The 18,821-nt window shown below is 42.9% G+C and overlaps 2 protein-coding genes across 14 annotated transcripts in view; both read left to right on the top strand.

Annotated features, from left to right (window-relative positions):
- EXD1 (exonuclease 3'-5' domain containing 1) overlaps window positions 1–9,363 on the top strand; it is a 42,114-nt gene extending 32,751 nt beyond the window's left edge. For all 13 annotated transcript variants that reach the window (XM_034769095.1, XM_034769103.1, XM_034769101.1 and 10 more), the window contains one exon: window positions 7,423–9,363. In XM_034769095.1, the coding sequence (XP_034624986.1) occupies window positions 7,423–8,202 (780 nt within the window). In that variant the 3' untranslated portion in view covers window positions 8,203–9,363. The remainder of the gene's footprint in view (window positions 1–7,422) is intronic.
- Window positions 9,364–15,928: 6,565 nt separating this feature from the next.
- The window catches only part of INO80 (INO80 complex ATPase subunit), a 119,737-nt gene continuing 116,844 nt past the window's right edge, over window positions 15,929–18,821 (top strand). The window contains exon 1 of the mRNA XM_034769088.1: window positions 15,929–16,152. The gene's annotated coding sequence lies outside the window, so the exon portion shown is untranslated. The remainder of the gene's footprint in view (window positions 16,153–18,821) is intronic.

Below are 18,821 nucleotides of genomic sequence, written 5' to 3'. Positions count from 1 at the left end.
GTAGTTGAAGGCTGCTATCAAATCCCCCCTCATTCTTCTTTTCTGCAGACTAAACAATCCCAGTTCCCTCAGCCTCTCCTCATAAGTCATGTGCTCCAGACCCCTAATAATTTTTGTTGCCCTCCGCTGGACTCTTTCCAATTTTTCCACATCCTTCTTGTAGTGTGGGGACCAAAACTGGACACAGTATTCCAGATGAGGCCTCACCAATGTCGAATAAAGGGGAACGATCACGTTCCTCAATCTGCTGGCAATGCCCCTACTTATACAGCCCAAAATGCTGTTAGCCTTCTTGGCAACAAGAGCACACTGTTGACTCATATCCAGCTTCTCGTCCACTGTGACCCCTAGGTCCTTTTCTGCAGAACTGCTACCTAGCCATTCAGTCCCTAGTCTGTAGCAGTGCATGGGATTCTTCCATCCTAAGTGCAGGACTCTGATACTTGACACCATGCAAGGCACTGCATTTAGGGGGTTCCTCCACATTGTATGGAATGGAAATCTGTCAACCTCATGAAGAGACATGCATCCGACGAAGTGGGCATTCACCCACGAAAGCTTATGCTCCAATAAATCTGTTAGTCTTAAAGGTGCCACAGGACTCTCTGTTGCTTTTTACAGATCCAGACTAACACGGCTACCCCTCTGATACTTAACAAAAAGGTGTTTCTCTGTGGGACAAAAGGTGTTCAAAAAGGTGAAGTCCAACAGGAGAGCAAAGAAATGGCAACTTTTGTGGGCATTGCTGGTGAATTTGGTGACAATCCAAATAGTGAATGGTGTTGTACCTCAAATGTTTTGAGCAATTTGTAACCTGCAACATCATTCCAAATGGATGAGTTTCAACCTTGCTGACAGTGATGGGTCTGAAGGCATATGAACTGCTATTATCTCCAACTGTATCCGGAACCGCTACGTTCACAGCATTTTTCTTCTACCCCATCAATGATAGCAGAACATTATTGGTGCCATCAAAGAAGTGGAGAGTTGGTAGCATAGTTTGTTGCTGTTCTAAGGAAGTTGTTCGAGCATTGTCAGTTTGGGTAAACATTAAGTGATGCCCTGATTGATCAATTATTCTCTGGATTAAGCAATGATCCAATTTGGAAGATGTTACTGATTGTATCAATGCTTACATTCAAGAAGGCTGTTGAAGTATCAATTGCAATGGAAACTGCAGTGAAGAAGTCTCTGGAATTTAGTGTGAACCAAGAAGTTCATCTCATGAATCGGTGAGACAGAAGACCACAGGAATGGAAGGAATTTCCATGTGGCCATTGTGCACAAACTACATACACTGAGAAGGATTGCTGGCCATGCCAGTTTATTTGCAGAAAGTTCCAGAAGAAAAAGAGATGTTGCCATGACCGGTTGCTCAGCTCAGCGACCAACACAGAGTAACCATCCATCCAAGAAGGCACCTATGAAGATTGAACCTAAGAAAGGATGGAATTCGGGAATTCATAATGTGGAAAAAGATGAGCTCTAGTGACAATGACCGAGACCTAGCATTACATTTTGTTATCAGAAGCTGGAGTCAGCGATGGCATCTGGGTCATACCTTTGATCAAAGGAGTTCATACAAGAATGGAGCATGATACTGAAGCTCCCATCTCACTGATTTCTGCGTCTACCTATCACCAGACTTTGTCACTAGTTCTTCTGGAATCAACTTACACAGTTCTGCAGACTTATACTGGGGAAAAGTTTGGTCCCAAAAGCGGTACTCCAGGTAAAGTTTCAACTAGATGGACAATTAGTTGTTTTACACTTTTACAATACGTCATGGAAAGAAAGTATCCACTATTATTTGGTAGATCTTGGCTTGAAACACACTCAGTGTGAGTTGGATTGAGATCCAGGCGATCATGAAAGCACCTCAAAATCTTCAAAAAGAACAAGGAGTATTTGTGGCACCTTAGGGGGTTTTAGCCCACAAAAGCTTATTAATAAGACTAAAAATAAATTTGTTAGTCTCTAAGGTGCCACAAGTACACCTCGTTCTTTTTGCTGATACAGACTAACACGACTACCACTCTGAAACCTATCAAAATCTTCAGGAAATATTTGACAGACATTCTAAAGTTTTTGAAAAAGAACTTGTACAGATGAGCAACATGTCAGTGAAGCTCACTGTTAAGTGTTACAGCCAGCCAAAATACTGCCAGTGCAGAGTTGTGCCTTATGCTCTGAAGCCTCTGGTGGAGGCTAATTTGGACTGTTGAGTGAGAATATTGGAATCTTGTCACTGGTTTCACACAGTGAGTGGGCTATACCCATTGTACCAGTGATCAAGAAGGATGGCTCAGGTCAAATTTGTGGAGATTTCAAAGTGATGCTGAATCCAGTTTTATGTGCAGACCAGTATCCACTACCTTCTATTGAAGATTTGTTCACTACTCTTAGTGGAGGACGTTGTTTCAATAATTTGGATTTGCTCAATGCATACCTACAAATAGAATTTGATGCAGCTTCTCACAGTCAACACACAAAAAAGGTTTATTTTGTTACAACAGGTGGCTTTCTGGTATCACATCAACACCTGCCCTGTTCCAGAAAGCCATGGATGATATCCTGAAGGATTGAATGGCATACAGTGTTATTTGGACAATATCTTTGAGGAAATGATCAAGAGCGCTTTTTGCTTTTTTCCATTTATATTTAGCAAAAATTTCTTTTGGATGCAGACCTGTCACAGTCTTTTGTGTAGAGACACAGGAAACCATGGCAGGTCACTTCTAGAACAGATTACTGCAATGTGCTCTGTACAGCTACTCCTGAGAACCACTTAGAACGTTCATCTGGTACAGAGTGACTGCCCATTTACTTCTCATTGGAAGCATGCTATGCTTGTGCTCCACAGATTGCACTGACTTCGAGTTTGTTTCCAAGTGACCCAGCCCTAAATGGTTTAGGTCCTGGCTTCCCCTCTCCCTGTAGGATATCTCAGCACTTGACATGCTAGACACATGTCCTCCAGGTCAAACAGGACAGGGCTGGTGACAGGACATTTTCAATTAAAGGCCTATTACACTAGAATTTACTACTGCCACCATTTTGATCCAGTGGAGCTGAGCCAAGCCATTGACCTTCAGGGCAAGCTAGGAGTCTTATCTATTTCTCTAGGCCTTTCTGAGGGGGTGGGTGGTTAAGTGGGTGAGAGTGAATTGAAAGGAGAAGAGTTGTGGTCCTAAAGGGCTGGGTAGGTATTAATGTAACATTCTTTATGTATGTTTATGTTATGTAAGCACTTAGAGCAATGAATAGGGGATTTTAGCAATATATACATAAAGGCGCTAAGCCAAGACCACATGCAGAATGTACAAGGATGGCCTGAAACTGCTTGCTTCATATGTTACAAGTATTGGGGATTGCCTTCTCTCTGGTTTAGTTGAAGGACCTGCTTGATGTCTCTGAGCATGTTAGTGAACTTTTTGCACCTTAATTTAAAGGGTGGAGATGTGAATCTTTAGCAAAGATATCCTCTGTCCAGAATGCTAAGTATACTTTTGTGACAATGTAGCCCTGTGTCCACACGCTATACACTATTGTAATAAATGATGTACAAAGTATGCCTCAAGAGATATAACACTGGTCTACAATTTTTGAGAAGTCGTCTGCTTCAGAGATAAAATGTGCTATTTATTATGTATTTTGATGGGCTGAATTCAAATATGACAATTAAAACAACTGATTGGCTACTGTTTCTAAGATATTTAAGTTTTTACATTTTATGTCTATGTATATTGTGTAGATAGTAGAGTTTTAATCATAAATTGTAAACCTCGGTCTTTTCATGTGTTTATGATTGCTTTACATGATATTGCACCTGTCCTGTTTATGTAACACTTTAAAAATCAGCAAAAGGGTTATATAAATAACATTTATTATGAAACAAAAGGCAAAAAAACTATTATGTACATAGGTTAGTCCTATTCAGTGTCTACTTGGCGCTTCTTGGCTTGTCTCTTGTATTCAACAAAGACACCTTCCTTTATCTTAGGGGCTTCACTTAACCTTAGAAATTTTCCATGGAGGTACTTGAAAGCTGCTTGTGTTTTGTCAATGGTCTTGACAAAGTTCTTCATCAGACCCAGCTTGATGTGTAAGGGTGGTAACAAAATCTTCCTTGATTCAACAAGTGGTGGATGCTGAACACTTTTCCTCCCAGGCTCCAATGACTATCGGAGTGGCCAATCTTTCTTGATGTAGTGGGAATCTCTTGCACGACTATCCCGTTCGCAGAGAAAACAGCAGTACTTTGTGTATCCAGTCTGCAGACCAAGCAAGAGAGCAACAACCTTCAAATCGCCACAAAGCTGCCACTGATGTTAGTCATAGTTTATGCACCTCGAAAGTTGTTTCATGTTGTCATAGGTTTCCTTCATTTGGACTGCATGACCAACTGGAATTGATGGCAAAACATTGCCATTATGGAGTAGAACAACTTTAAGACTCGTCTTCGATGAATCAATGAACAGTCTCAACTCATCTGGATCGTGAACGATGTTGAGGACTGCCATCACACCATCGATGTTGTTGCAGGCTACAAGATCACCTTCCATGAGGAAGAATGGACAAGATCCTTTTGACGGTCACGGAACATGGAAACCCTAACATCACCTGCCAGGAGATTCCACTGCTGTAGTCTGGAGCCCAACAGCTCTGCCTTACTCTTGGGTAGTTCCAAATCCCTGACAAGGTCATTCAGTTCACCTTGTGTTATGAGGTGTGGTTCAGAGGAGGAGGATGGGAGAAAATGTGGGTCCTGTGACATTGATGGTTCAGGACCAGAAGTTTCATCCTCTTCCTCGTCTGACTCAAGTGAGAATGATACTGGTGCATCAGGAACCGGCAGTCCTTCTCCGTGTGGCACTGGGCGTATAGCTGATGGAATGTTTGGATAATGTACAGTCCACTTTTGCTTCTTTGACACACCTTTCCCAACTGGAGGCACCATGCAGAAGTAACAATTGCTGGTATGATCTGTTGGCTCTCTCCAAATCACTGGCACTGCAAAAGGCATAGATTTCTTATTCCTGTTCAACCACTGGCGAAGATTTGTTGCACAAGTGTTGCAGCATATGTGTGGGTCCCACCTCTTGTCCTGATCTCCAATTTTGCAGCCAAAATAAAGGTGATAGCCTTTCTTAACCATAGTGGTTATACTGCGCTTTTGTGATGCAAAAGTCACTTCACCACAAACATAGCAGAAGTTATCTGCACTGTTCACACAAGTACGACGCATCTCTGCTCACTTTGGCTAAACAGAAATGTGTCCCTTTGCAAAATCAAACACTGACAAATAAGAGAGCACAAGACTGTATGATTTCTAGAGCTGATATAGGGCAATTTGTTCAGCAGAGTGATGTAAGCTTCGTTATGATTGCATCATCCATGAGTTCTAGGAATAACATGATGCAATTCATATCATGTATGACGCAATACCAGCTTCAGATTGCATCATTCATTGTTTTGCCTAAAAAGCAAGTACTGTCCAAACCCAGTCATAGATTTATTCATAGATCCAGTCAAAGATGTATTTTAGTCATTTCTGGTTTAAATTGAGATCCCTTCCCTTTATAACTCACTTATCCTCCGCCATTCCCAAGTCAAGGGTCGTATATACTGACCCAATAGCATATCTTGAAAACTAGAGCCAATCAACAATTTTAAGCATCATTTTCGTTCTCAGTGACCCAGAATTAGTACAGTTTGACTACATTTATTTCAGAAGCATTTTGGCTGTAGAGCAGTGATTTGAAAACTCATAATTTGCTGGTCAATGTTGCCCTGATAAAATGTGTGGCAATATTGTATGTAGAGTTATAAGGTTTCTCTGTATAATGTTGTTAATATGTTCCAAACCACAGCAGAAGTTGGCAAACAGGCCTGTCTCAAACAAAGGAATGTGTGCACTGCTTAATTTGCATTTAAGTAGTAAACAGAGTCATCAAGCAGGAAGGGTAGACAAAGAAACTCCAAACAAGTGAAGAAAAGTAACAGGGAACATCCTTTTCCGTAGACTTTTATCTCCAGAATCTCAGCTGGAAATGTTTATCTAAAAAGGAGAGCCAGACACCCCAACGCACCCCTTCCTCTCTGTCCATCAATTCATGTTCCAGAGGTGAGAAAGAAGCACCTATTGAACTGGAAAAGGGGTCCTGGCGTAAGCAGTTTGGTCAGTAAGACTGATGAGAGCATGTGATGAGAAAAACTTTGCTTTGAATTTAACATAGTTTATGTTAAGCATCAGTTGCACTTTATTTTTCTTGTAACCGTTTCTGACTTTTATGTCTCAATACTTGCAGTCACTTAAAATCTCCCTTTGTAGTTAATAAACTTGGTTTGTTTGTTCTAATCCAGTGTGTTTAAATTGAAGTGTCTGGGAAACCCCATTTGGGCTAACAAGGTGGCATGTGCATATTATTTCTGTTAAAGAAATATGGACTTTATATGAATTTGTACTGCTTAGGAGAGGGCTGGGCAATTCAAGACGTACATTTCTGGGGGGAAATCTGAGACTGGGATTGTGTAGGGGTCACCTTACATTATAACCAAGGCTGGTAAGAGCAAAGGTATGGCTGGCTGGCTGCAGCACACACAGATGTAGCTGGGAGTGACTTGCATGCTGGAAGCTGTTTGTGAGCAGTCCAGGATGGAAGCTACAGCAGTAAAGCATTGTAAAGGGCACCCTAAGTGAGAGGGCACGGGTGACATAGCTGCTCATTAGTTTGGATTGTACCCTAGGTATGTCACAACATTGGAATAGGTGTTAAAAAAAAAACCAACAGATTTTAAGCTGTCTAAAAATCCCTTTCTCTCCTAATTGTTTGGGGTTTTTTTTGCGGGGGGAGAGGTTTTTTGCGCGGGAGGTTGAGGTTTTTTTTCTTTCAGTCTTTTTTACTCTTGTGATATGGTCATTTCCTTAGTTCTCCAGTTCGCACTAGGGAATTCTACCAACCATGTTTAAATGACATGGCAGTAAAAACCCCATAAGCCACTGGAGTCTTGTCTAAAAGAGAGGCCCCACCACCAGCGCAGCTGAACTGGTGGTATCATCAGACGGAATTTTTTTACTATAATTCTCTAGTGCAGAAAGCCTTTCAGAGTAGATCAGCCTAAATTTCTAATGTAAAAACGAGCAGGACGATTTTTTTTTTAAACTTTCAGTTCTTTATACATCATAAAGAAGCAAAAAAGGGTACAAGCCCAAATATTTTTTCTGTTGTAGGCTGCCTTTAAGAAGGAAGTTTAAAGTTTTTTGTGTTTAATTTCTCTGGAAGATAGGAATTACTTTAAATTTGGGAGGCACTATAATAAACAATTTTAATGACAGGCGATTATTCTGTTGGGCTGTGACTTGTGCAGCGGTCTCTCATGCTCTGCCTGTGTTTTTTTCCCCCTTGTCTTTTTAATCAGATCTCTTGTATGGAGCTGCCAGAGGAGCTGCAGCAGCTGGCAGATTTCCAAAAGTTGCGAAGAGAGAAAGCATTAAAAAAGTACAAGGTAAATGAGGAGGGTCTCCTGATCATACCACCACTGGAATCCAAAGGAAAGAAGTCAGCAGAGGTGGAAGAAAAACAAGGACAGGATAGTTGTTGGCTTTCTTCTAATGGAGCAGCCTTACAAAAGACATCCTTCCATCCCCAAGATCCACTTCATCAAAATGATGATGAGCAGAAGCAAGTGGTAGATCACTGGGAAAATAAAAAGTCTAGAATCGGCTATAAAAATCCATCCTTCGAAATGGACTCAGGAGCAAGAGACTTGGTCAGCTGGAACTCTGTATCAGAAAACACCCAAGCAATGGGGAAGGGATTCTCTCCAGAGCAGAAACCTCACACACAGGCTGCTGGATCTTTACAAGAAGAGAGAAGTCTATTGTTCACGAGAAACCAGGATGAAGACTTATTTTGTGCAAAGCATAGCACCATTGTGTCTGCCTCTACTCCTCCAAAAATTAGAAATTCTCTTCAAGATTCATTTCAGGTTCCACAGCAGCCCTCACTTTCTGTACTGCCTCCTTGCCCAGTCCTAGAGACTGTTGGTTTGTGGCAGAACCCATCCTTGAAGATGACCCAGACCTATATTTCCAATTTCCCAGTAAGGCCAGAAAGGGGAGGGAGTTCAGCAGTTCGCTTTGCCTTCCCTTCAGGTCTCAGCTGCCGGATGCCAGCACCAAGCCCTGCAGGAAAATAGCAGAGCTATTTTCATTACTCTTTCAAAAAAAGAAAAGATAATTGTCTCCACCGTCCTGTCAGTACAAGTGTCTTCAAGAATGTTTAGGTATTGGAGAAAAGTATTTCATTTCTATGTTCCCCACTTGTTGAAATAGTTCTACAGAACTCTCACCCAGTTCCAGCAAAGCTTCTGTAGTGCAGACGAGGCCCTACTGTAGATATAGCTTGCTGGTATAGTTTATATCAGTCCCCTGAACTAAGTAAGCTATAACAGCAAAAGCACTCTTGCGCCGGTATAACTGCATTTTACCTAGGACTTTTGCTGGTATAAAAAAATCACATCCCTAGATGATATTACTGTATCTGCAAAAATTTCTAGTGTAGACCTGACCTAAGTGTGACAACACTGATGTAGACTTAGCTCCATCATTTTCGCAAACTGATAAAGTAACAGCTGTGTAGCATGGGATTGCTCAAGATTGTCCATGATTTGGTAAATACATATAATTAAGTATTGCATGGTCAGCACTCTTGATATTTTGGAAGAGAAAGTCACCTCATTCCATTGGGAGTGGGGGGAGAAATGGGGAGGTTGTGTTGTGAAGTTTTGTGGCTGGTTGTCTGCAGTAAGATTTCACTGAGCACTAACAGTGTACGTAATAGGGAGGAGGTATGGTTCTCTGCCCCGAGAAGATTGCACTCTTGTGGTCCCCTCATTCTTAGATTGCAGAGTTTCATTAATTAAATGTGAGGCTGTTTCACTATCATATGGAATCCAGGGTTTGTGCTTTTGAATGTATACAAATACTTGTTTGAGTTGTGTTGACTGGGACACAAACTGTTGAGCCATTGATTTCCAGTTGTCAGCCTGTGATGTATATGTGCATTTTTGAAGTATTCTTGCCAGGGAAAACAAACTCCAGATATTTTTACAAACAATACTAAACTAGCAGTTCTGAAATAGGACTTTCTTTTGGTACTGGCTTACTTTTTTTTCATTGTTGTGGGGAAGGTGTTTCAGAGGTGGATCATGCTCCCTATATCAGTGCATTTTGGGGGCTAAAGAGAGACAAGCTTCCACAAGTTCTCTGAAACATTTACATTATTCTGTATTGAAGAAAAAAATCCAGGTTCTGCTGTCATGGTTTAAATAAAAAAAATAAAACCAGTTTGAAACAAGCATTTTAATTTTTTTTAGTTTTTTAAACTTAAACTCAAGGCTCTGAAAACCAGACACTACAGAGTTAAGGTGAACACCCACCTAACCTTTACTCTGGAGCTGGCAGTAACCACTGGGAATAATCTGCATGCACGCAAGCTGTGTTCATTATATTATAAGTTGCTGTATTGAATAATGGAGGGATGAGTTGGAGAAGTTTGGCTGAGCGGTGAGATGAGGCAACTGGGGGAAGAGGGGGTGTCCTGCCTCTCTGAGGGGGTTTGCTGAGTGCTCTGCCTGACCCTTGCCCCATGTGTGTGATAAAAGGAAACAGATGCATATGTCCCCTGCGGGCTGCAGTTTAGTATCTCTAGAATGGTGGCAATTACTCAAGCACATACTAGCTTGCATAACAGTAGCAGTGAAGCTTCAGCAGCTCCCACCTGGATATGTACTTAAGTTGCTAGCTTGTGCTGCCATCCCTGCTAGGGTGGCTCCACTGCTATTGGTATTTGAGCTAACTAAATCAAAGCTGACTTGGGTATGTCAATGCATGCTGTTTGCAGTGTAAACATACCCACAGTAGGGCAGGTCTTCCCCAGTTACTAGCTCTCTGGGGGTGAGGATCCCCTGAATGCCAACACACACAGGAGGCAGGAAGAGGAGTTAGGGCTCCACACATTGCAGCTGATTGGAGGAGATTGGAGAGGGGCTCATAACTCCTGGAGGTGCAGCATCCTCCAGCTCCAGGCTCATATGGGAGTTTAGGGAGAGGGGCTCAGACTTCCTCCAGAGGGGCAGGCCCCCTCAAGATCTTGGCTCACCTATGAGGGGCAGGGAGCGAGGCTGGACCTGCCAAAGGGGCATTGATGAATCAGTGCTGGAACTGTGCTATAATAATCCCACAGGTGGAAAAGTAAACACATACCTAGCAATCATTCTCATATATCTGCACAGAGCATGTGTAATTTATTATCTTTCAGAAAATAGCGGCTCTTCTAAATTAGCAGGGCAAATTTCCCAAAGAGAAAAATAGTAGCAACATACCTATGGGTCATTCTCAGATTTCTGCTAACCAAAGGGTTCATGTTTACATTGCATGTGTGTAGCTCCAGTTCCATGGACAGCACATCCCCTTGAGCCACACATGTAATGTGAAAATGGAAGGCTGGAAACCCTCTTGGCTAGTCTTTCTGCATGTGTGCTTTTCAATTGCTTTGGTGTGTGAGTGTTTGGCATGTACTATTCTAGAGAGGTAAACTGTTTCTTTTATAAATATTTCAACATTGCTTCCCAAAGGGGCAGCAGGTGACATGCACTAGCTAAGATAAATGTTGCATAACTGAGATCTGTTGGGGGAAGATCAGAGCCATGATTTGAGGCCCGAATGTGTGTGTATGGGCGGAGGCGAGGCGGGAATTGATAAACTATTGATATTGTGAAATGCTCTTCTTTTCCAGGGCCTGTATTTCGGGAACCCCTTGCTCAAATGACCCAAAATTTAGACCACTAACCCTACTCCACACCCTCATGAGGCACAGCAAATTTCAAGATAATATTTAAACAGAAAGGGCATCTCAACCATTACTATAACAAAGCCGATGCTGCACAATAATAAAATAAATTTAAAAAAAAACATACTTCAGGGGTCTTTCTATTAACACGCTCTTGATTGGATAGAAGTTTGAGGAAAAGTGGGAGGCATGATATTCAAGCAGGCCTTCCCTTGTTGCAATGGGGGAACTTTGCATAGCCATATACTCCTAACTGGAGTTAGGTCGGGAGAGGCACAGAGGAACAGAAACCAATGAACTATGATGTCCAGAGGACTCCCAGACCAATCCTCCCCTTGTTGCAGTGTGTGGACTTTTATATGCATGCACACCTCATTGGATTGAACTCTGGGCAGGCTGGCACTTAGCACTGCATCTACAAGCATTCTACAAGCATCAGCATTCATTAACCTCCACAACAACCCAGGAGAGTGGTAAATATTATCCCTATTTTAATAACAGGGAAGCTAAAGCGCAGAGAGGCCAAGAGGCTTCCCCAAAACTAGATAGGGAGTTAGCTATGGAACTCTGCGGGAGATATACCATTCTTGAGACACAGCTCTTGAGGCATTTACAAGTGCCTCAGTGGTTTATAATATCACTTGGCTGCAGCCCTCACCACCTGCGATTTTTAAGAAGATAAATTTAAATAGCAAAGTATTTTTGTTGAAGGTTAGCACAAATCCTTGGCTTGGGCCTTTCTAAGTAGTAGGGCCATATATTAAAGGTAAAAGAACCATGTTATAGAAACTGATAGATGCACTCTATAACAAAGTCACAAATAAAATTGTTTCTTAAGTTACATTCAATTCATGTTTATTTGGTCTGCTTAATACTTAGTATAAGATACTTTTTAAAAATAAATACATCAAAAACCTGTAAGGAGTTCAGTATCATGGCAACAAGCCTAGTATAAAAATGTAGAATGCAGTTTGTGATCCCTCTGTGGACTTATTTGAGATCATGGCAACCATGAATTAATTAGAAAATCCTAAAATAATGTGACTACTGCAGCTGTTGATCACTCTTGTGTACAGAATATTTTGAATGTGGTCTGTACACATTTTAGCATAGCCTGCATTCTTCCTGCTCAAAATCCTGGAATTGTTTACTAGTCTCTTCAGGACATCCTTTGGCTCTGATGGTGACAATTCCTGAAGCAACCAATCTTTCCTGAAGCAGTTGAGTGGCCCACTTGTGAGACCTGATCCTTCATTTTGGCATACAGTAAGGAAGGACTGAAGGAGGTGTAGAATGGATGGAAAAGGAGTACAGGGAATATGTATTGCAGATATGATTAGTTGGAAGTAGGCCCACAACAAGGTAGTAGTACAGCTGGCCTGCTTTCTTCTGAAAAGGCACTACAATGTGTGCTTGCTGTGGTGCAGAGACCATCCCTGCTTCTGAGTAGCAGTAACAAAAGAGCTCAGCTGCAGTGTCTTGTCCAGGGATTCTAGAAATCCATTTGCCACAGAAAAATGCAGGATTTGCATTTTTACAGAGAATCTTTAGTTTTTACATTTTGTGAACAAATAAAAACAGGTTTCAGAGTAGCAGCCATGTTAGTCTGTATCCGCAAAAAGAACAGGAGTACTTGTGGCACCTTAGAGACTAACAGATTTATTAGAGCATAAGCTTTCGTGGACTACAGCCTACTTATGCATCCGAAGAAGTGGGATGTAGTCCACGAAAGCTTGTGCTCTAATAAATCTGTTAGTCTCTAAGGTGCCACAAGTACTCCTGTTCTTTTTGCAAATAAAAACATATTAGCTATTAACGGAATTTTACTGAAAGTACTGGTGTCACTTACGCAATGCACACAACCTTCCCCCTTTGTGGTTGATTTTTGAATGCGCTTTAAATGTACATAGCTAAACATACTCCAATAAAGTGCTTCTGGTGTATAGAGGTTACTCCATGGTGTGTAGGAGTTCGTGTTTTAATGCATCTCAAATTTCACTTCAGCCTCCAGACATAATGAAAGTTATGGAAAGATGCCGAAAACTTTAAAGATCACCCTAAACATTGTGTCACTGAGTTTGGCAAGGACAAATTTCACATTGATAGTAATATGCTATTCTCTACTGTATGCAGCAAGGCTGTAATTTATATTTGAAGGCGACACTTGTAGAACACATGGAAAGCGTTAAACATAAACTGAATTAAAAGAAATGAAAACAAAACACAAACAGCATGGCCATTGACAACAGTAAAGAAACAATGCACTGTGACTGGATCATTCTATTAATTGTATTTTATTATGATCATTGGCACTGGTAGGTTTTGAACTAGCTTAAAAATTGGAAATATATTAATAAAACATTGTGTTAAATTGATACCTATGTATATTGTGACTAGAGAAACTAAAGTTCAGCATTTCATTTTAATTGTAGAAAAATGCAGATTTGTATGTTTTTTTTTATCAGAGAATTTTGGGGGTTTTATCACAGAAAACTAGGATCCCTGCTTAAGTCCCACTGCTGCTCCCCCAACTTGTCACCTGGCTCTTCCTACTATCCATCTTGCCTCACACCTTCATCAGCCACACAGGCAAACTAAGGCTAGGGAAAAACCCTCTGAGTGCTGCCTGCTGCATACCAGGGATAAGAATTTACAACCCTTTCCCATACTTGGGCAGGGGAAGATATGATCTCTTGAGATGTCCTCCCTCCATTGTAGCAAGAGAACAAAGAATGCTGAAGGAAGAATCTCCCTCCCAACTAAGGGAGGTGAAGAGCAACACCCTTGTCCCTTCTAGAGCATGATAAAGGACTCTGGCCAGCATTCCTTCATCTCAGTGCATGGCTTCTGGTGCTGACAAACCCTTGGAGGTTTTTAAGGTCAGGCTTGACAAAGCCCTGGCTAGGATGATTTAGTTGGGAATTGGTCCTGCTTTGAGCAGGGGGTTGGACTAGATGACCTCCTGAGGTCCCTTCCAACCCTGATATTCTATGATTCTATGACACCCCTCTGACCTCATATACACAGAAAGTTTTACTAGTTATACTGGGATAGGTGTGCAGACACTTATTCTGGTACAAAAGGAGCTTTTCATTTTAGTTTAAACCCTTTCCCATGCAACATGCTGAAGTGGGAAAGAAACCCTCATATCAGAATAAGTGTGTCCACAGGGTGGGGGTTATACCAGTACCTGTACAACTATATTGGTATAACTGGTAAAACTGTCTTGTGTAAAAAAGCCTAAATATCTCCTCCATTCCCTACTGAGAGTGGGCTGAGGAATACGGAAGTGGATTTGGAAAGGATGAATAATTAATTATGTGTAATTGGGAGTAGGCAGATTCAGTGGATTGATACAGAAGTAACAAGATCAAAGGTGAAAATGAGAGGTTGAGGGGATTGATAAAAAGTGAGAGATTTGGGATGAGATGTGTCAGAGTAAATAACAAAATAGAAACTGTCCAGAGTCCACATGACTTCCTAGAACTAGCTAATCACTGGTAACCATTCATACCAAGCCAAAGCCATAACAGAAAGTGAATTAATCAAAGCAGGGTTGTAAATGCTTGCAATTTTTCCCCAGAGGATAAAATTGTGGCATAATCATGTGACAGTATTGGTCCTTATAGATATTTGGGGACTGTTTTAAAGTACAGTTCTACTGGGGAGGTTTAAAAACAAAACCAAGTGTAAAAAAGGCTGACACCAAGCTCCTAGCTATGTATCTCAAAATGTATCACAATACACATCTAGGAGACTGGATGACTCAAGGGATTAGTAACAAGATATACAATCTTGAACTTCTAGTCTAGAGTTCATATCCAGTTCTGATAGTTGTGAATTAAACTACTTGATGGGTTTGATAGTTTATGCATGATCAGCGATTGGTCTCAGTCCAGGTCTCCATAGCCAAATGTCTACGCTGCAATACACCCCAATTAGCATGTGTACTGGTTGCTTCAGGAGCAGAGGTCAAGGATTGAATGGGCATGAAGACTGAGCTGCTTCTCAACTTGGTGGTGATCCCTCTGAATTGACACTGGTGAGAAAACATGGAGAAATCATTCTTCATGGCACAGATTGTCTCTTTACTGTATTTATATATTACCCAGCACAATGGGGCACCAGATCAGGCTTTTGAGTGCTTTCAAAATATAGTCTCTACTACTACTAATTCTCCACAGCTGTCAGGTTAGCAACTTGCCCTGGCACATTGGTGTACATCTTGCAACTCTCAGTTCTGCCCATTGTGGTCTTATTCATCAGGGAAATCCTGTGCCTAGGTAAGGATGTGCGTATCTCTTGCATGCAGAAGGGCCCCACTCTGTGCCACCCCCAGGAAGAGATGAGGATGGAGGAAGGTGCAGTTGCAGGGCGGGGGGCAGGGGGGAAATCAGCAGTCCCTTAATCCTGCTAATCATTACTACCCGCCAGATGTGAGGGTGAAACAGATGGGCTACTGCAACTGCCCCTTGGCCACTTGCTCGTGGCCCTGTCATAGTGGGAGGTGCTAGCACGTGGCTGCTGCCTGTGCCTTGGGGCACCCTTGGCAGACGTAGATGTCTCACAGAGGCCTGGGTCCTAGGTCCTGCGGCGACCTGGTAGCGGGGCTTCCGCTCTAGGTCCCTCACCTGCTACACGCGCAGCCACCCAACCTGGCCAGCCCCAAGCACACTCCCACCCGACTCTCAGACTCCGCCCCCTCCTGATCCTAACCATCGCGAGGGTTTTCTCCTCCCTCACGCGAGATTTGCTGTCTCACCCTGGCCACCTTGGCCGAATCCCTTCGGCAATTTTCGTCATTGCCAGGCTCTACCAATCGGCCATAGGAGCGCATCGATGAGCGTGGGCCCCGCGCGACAAATGTTGGGGGGGCGGCCCCGGGGTGTGGACGCGGGGGCTGTGCGGCAATCGCGGCCATACGCGCGGGGCGGCGGTTGTGGGGTGGGGTTCGGGGTAACGGGTGGGCGTGCGGGGCTCGATTGTTTAGGCCTGGCCATGGCGTCTCTCCTCCCCCCCGCCATGGCTCCCCGTGTCCCTGCTCCTCTCCTCTCAGTGAGCGAAAGTGGCCGCCGCCGCCGTCCCAGCGCCCGCAGCCGCCGCCTCCTCCTCCTCAGTAGCAGCGCGGCCGCCATCTTGGCGAGGCAGGAGCCGAGAGGGCCTCGCGGCAGGAGACAGGCTGAGCCAGCCCAGGCAGCGCAGGGCGAGAGGCCGGGTGGAGAGAGCGGGGGAGCCAGCCCAGGAGACACCCCCAGCCCCCCGCCGCTCCCGCGCCGCAGCCGGGCCCGCCACCCAGGTGAGCTACAGCGGCGGCCGGGCAAGGGCACGCTCGGCCGGGGCGGAGAGGGCCTACAGGCGGCGGCAAGGCCCGGCCAGGCCGCAGCTTCTCCCCCCCCCCCCGTTAAGCAGTGGCCGCAGCAGCCGGGTCTCTTCTTAAAGGGGCAGGTCTCTTCCCTCCCTCCCCGGGGACACACCCCAATATCAGCGCGGGGGGAGGGGCCCCCGGGCACGGTTGACTCTGGAGAGTCCCCCCCGGGCCCCGGAGGAGCTGCCCCCGAGCGGGGGGAGGGGCGTGTGCGCTGGTCTGGGCTGTGGAGCTAGCCGGGGCGATGTGTCCCAGCTGTACCTGTAAGGCCCACGTGCCTGGCGCTGCACGACGCCGCAGCCCGGTGCGAGGTGTAGTCACACCTGTCATGCACACTCGTAACCGTGTCACTCAGGGGGGAGACAGCCGGCTCTGTGGGTCGTGCTAGTATCTGGAGCACACGTGCAATAATACTGATACTTGCTGTTGCCTAGCGGAGGGAGTCAGGGTGTGTGGCACACGCCTGTACCTTGTACATATCTCCAGTATTGTCTCATGAAAGTCATAATCAGGACCATCTGTCCGAATGGCACTTGTAGCACCGAGATGCAATAATGTTGCTCAAAAGCAAGGGTGGGGGGCTGTTTTATATCTGTACCTATACGCTCAAGCAATAAGATTGCACAATGGTGCTTGCTGTTGCATGGCTAAAAGAGCTAGGACAAGTCCTATCTATACTTGTAACACACATTACCAGCAAAGTGGCACAGTGACGTTTGCTGTTGCACAAGCTGATGCTTCTATATATACAGTTGTGTATGCAGATAGAAAACAGTATAGTTAAAATAAAGACAGGATAAATATTTATATCCTGAGTTTAGTCACTCATAACTTTTCCTGAAATCTTACTGTTAGGACAGTAGATGCAGAAGGGGATTAAGCTTGTGTGTTCGGTTAATGATCTCCACTAAACAAGTATTTATGATTTGATATTTATGGTTGGTGAAAACTTCTCTACTGCTCTTCTTGACTGCAGGGTGCAAAATAAATCCATCCCAAACACACAGCTCCATAGAGACAGAGCCACAACTGTCAGACTAAATATAATCCACCAAACACCAACTGTGCAATGTTCAATTCATTCACCCGCACACTGTAGCTACTTTCGTCATGGGCAGCAAGGGGGAGCAGTAACTGTCCTTATGGCATCACAGATGTGAATCATATTTGTACATTTTGCATGTCATCAAGTAATCTTTCATTTATCATTCAGATGTCAAATTTCAGTACTCTTTTATTTTAGATCTTAGATACTTGTTCTTGTGTCTCGGAGGAGTATGGGGTGTTTGGCAAGATGTGCATATTGAAATGTATATATGCATTTTATTTTACTGTGCAGTTGAATCAAGTTTCACCAAATTTAGTCAGATCATCAGATCTGAGTATTCCAGATTCCATATCTTAGGAGTTAAAGGATTCTGAGATGTTTGTAAAATCAGCTTTACATTGGCTCCCACAATGTCCTGTACTGGGCAGTGGTTACTATGAATTTTCTGTATAATTTAAATATGTGATGTAGTTCTTAAAATACTAATCCTGCAATGATCTTCATGTAGATGGGTCCCTGCACTTATGTGTTGGGTGGGCACAGAGATTGGCTTATGAGGTGCTCATTGCATAATTAGAGTCTTCGTTGATTAAAAGGTAACACTTTAAGTTAAAATAAAATAAAGTTAAATATTTTGCTTATGCAGGTAAGTGCACAAGTCAGAAAATGTTGAATGAAGGCTCAGTGATCAAACTTAATTCTGCCTCCTTGCAAGAGTACATTACCATACAATCTCTATGTGATTGTATAATATTTCTCAATAATACTCCAATTTTTACTTTATCTTACTAATATGGTCCCATATATAGTACATTTTCATATCAGTTATGCCATTTTTCCCTTACATGCACATGGATATGTGAATAATGCTGTATTATTTTATAATAAAACTTGTTATTTATGGGTATACTGTTTAAACATTACTGTCGTGTGGTTGTACGTCCACCAACATTAAATATGTTTTTTTCTTTACTTTAGTTGATGCAGTAATGAATTCTTTATGTGCTAATGTAGTGGTTCACAAATGAATTTTTATTGTGGACAAACATAGCGACACAGCAAATTCATTGTGGCTGCAGTTTTGGCAGTTAAAATATTATACTAATGACAATTTAGTCACGTGATTATTTGGAAGGGTCTTGTAAATAAAATAATAAATCAAGTGTAAAGAATAATATGTACTATGAATACCACAAATGTTACATGGGTTTTTACTAACTATAAACATTTAAAAAAATTGTAACAAAATTCTCATACTTCTTTTTGTAGCAAAGTAGTTGTAAATGTCAATGAACTTTTGTTTATTTCAAAAGGTTATTGAAAAGGAATTGTTCAGTGTTTCTCTCTTCCAGTAGTGATGGCCACACATGAAGTCCCTGATGCCTGCATGTGGTCATGTGCTGCACTTTAGAACCGCTGTTCTAATGTATTCTTCATAAATAAGGCTGTGATTTAGTCATAGCGGTCATGGAAGTCACAGATTCCGTGACTTCCAAAGACCTCCGTGACTTCAGCCAGCCCTGGCTGGGAGCTGCAGGGTCCCCTGCTGGCA

Source organism: Trachemys scripta, chromosome 4, assembly GCF_013100865.1.
Source record: "Trachemys scripta elegans isolate TJP31775 chromosome 4, CAS_Tse_1.0, whole genome shotgun sequence".
Taxonomy (NCBI): Eukaryota; Metazoa; Chordata; order Testudines; family Emydidae; genus Trachemys; species Trachemys scripta.
The sequence above is the reverse complement of the archived record's forward strand: the minus strand, read 5'-3'. Positions and strand labels throughout refer to the sequence as shown.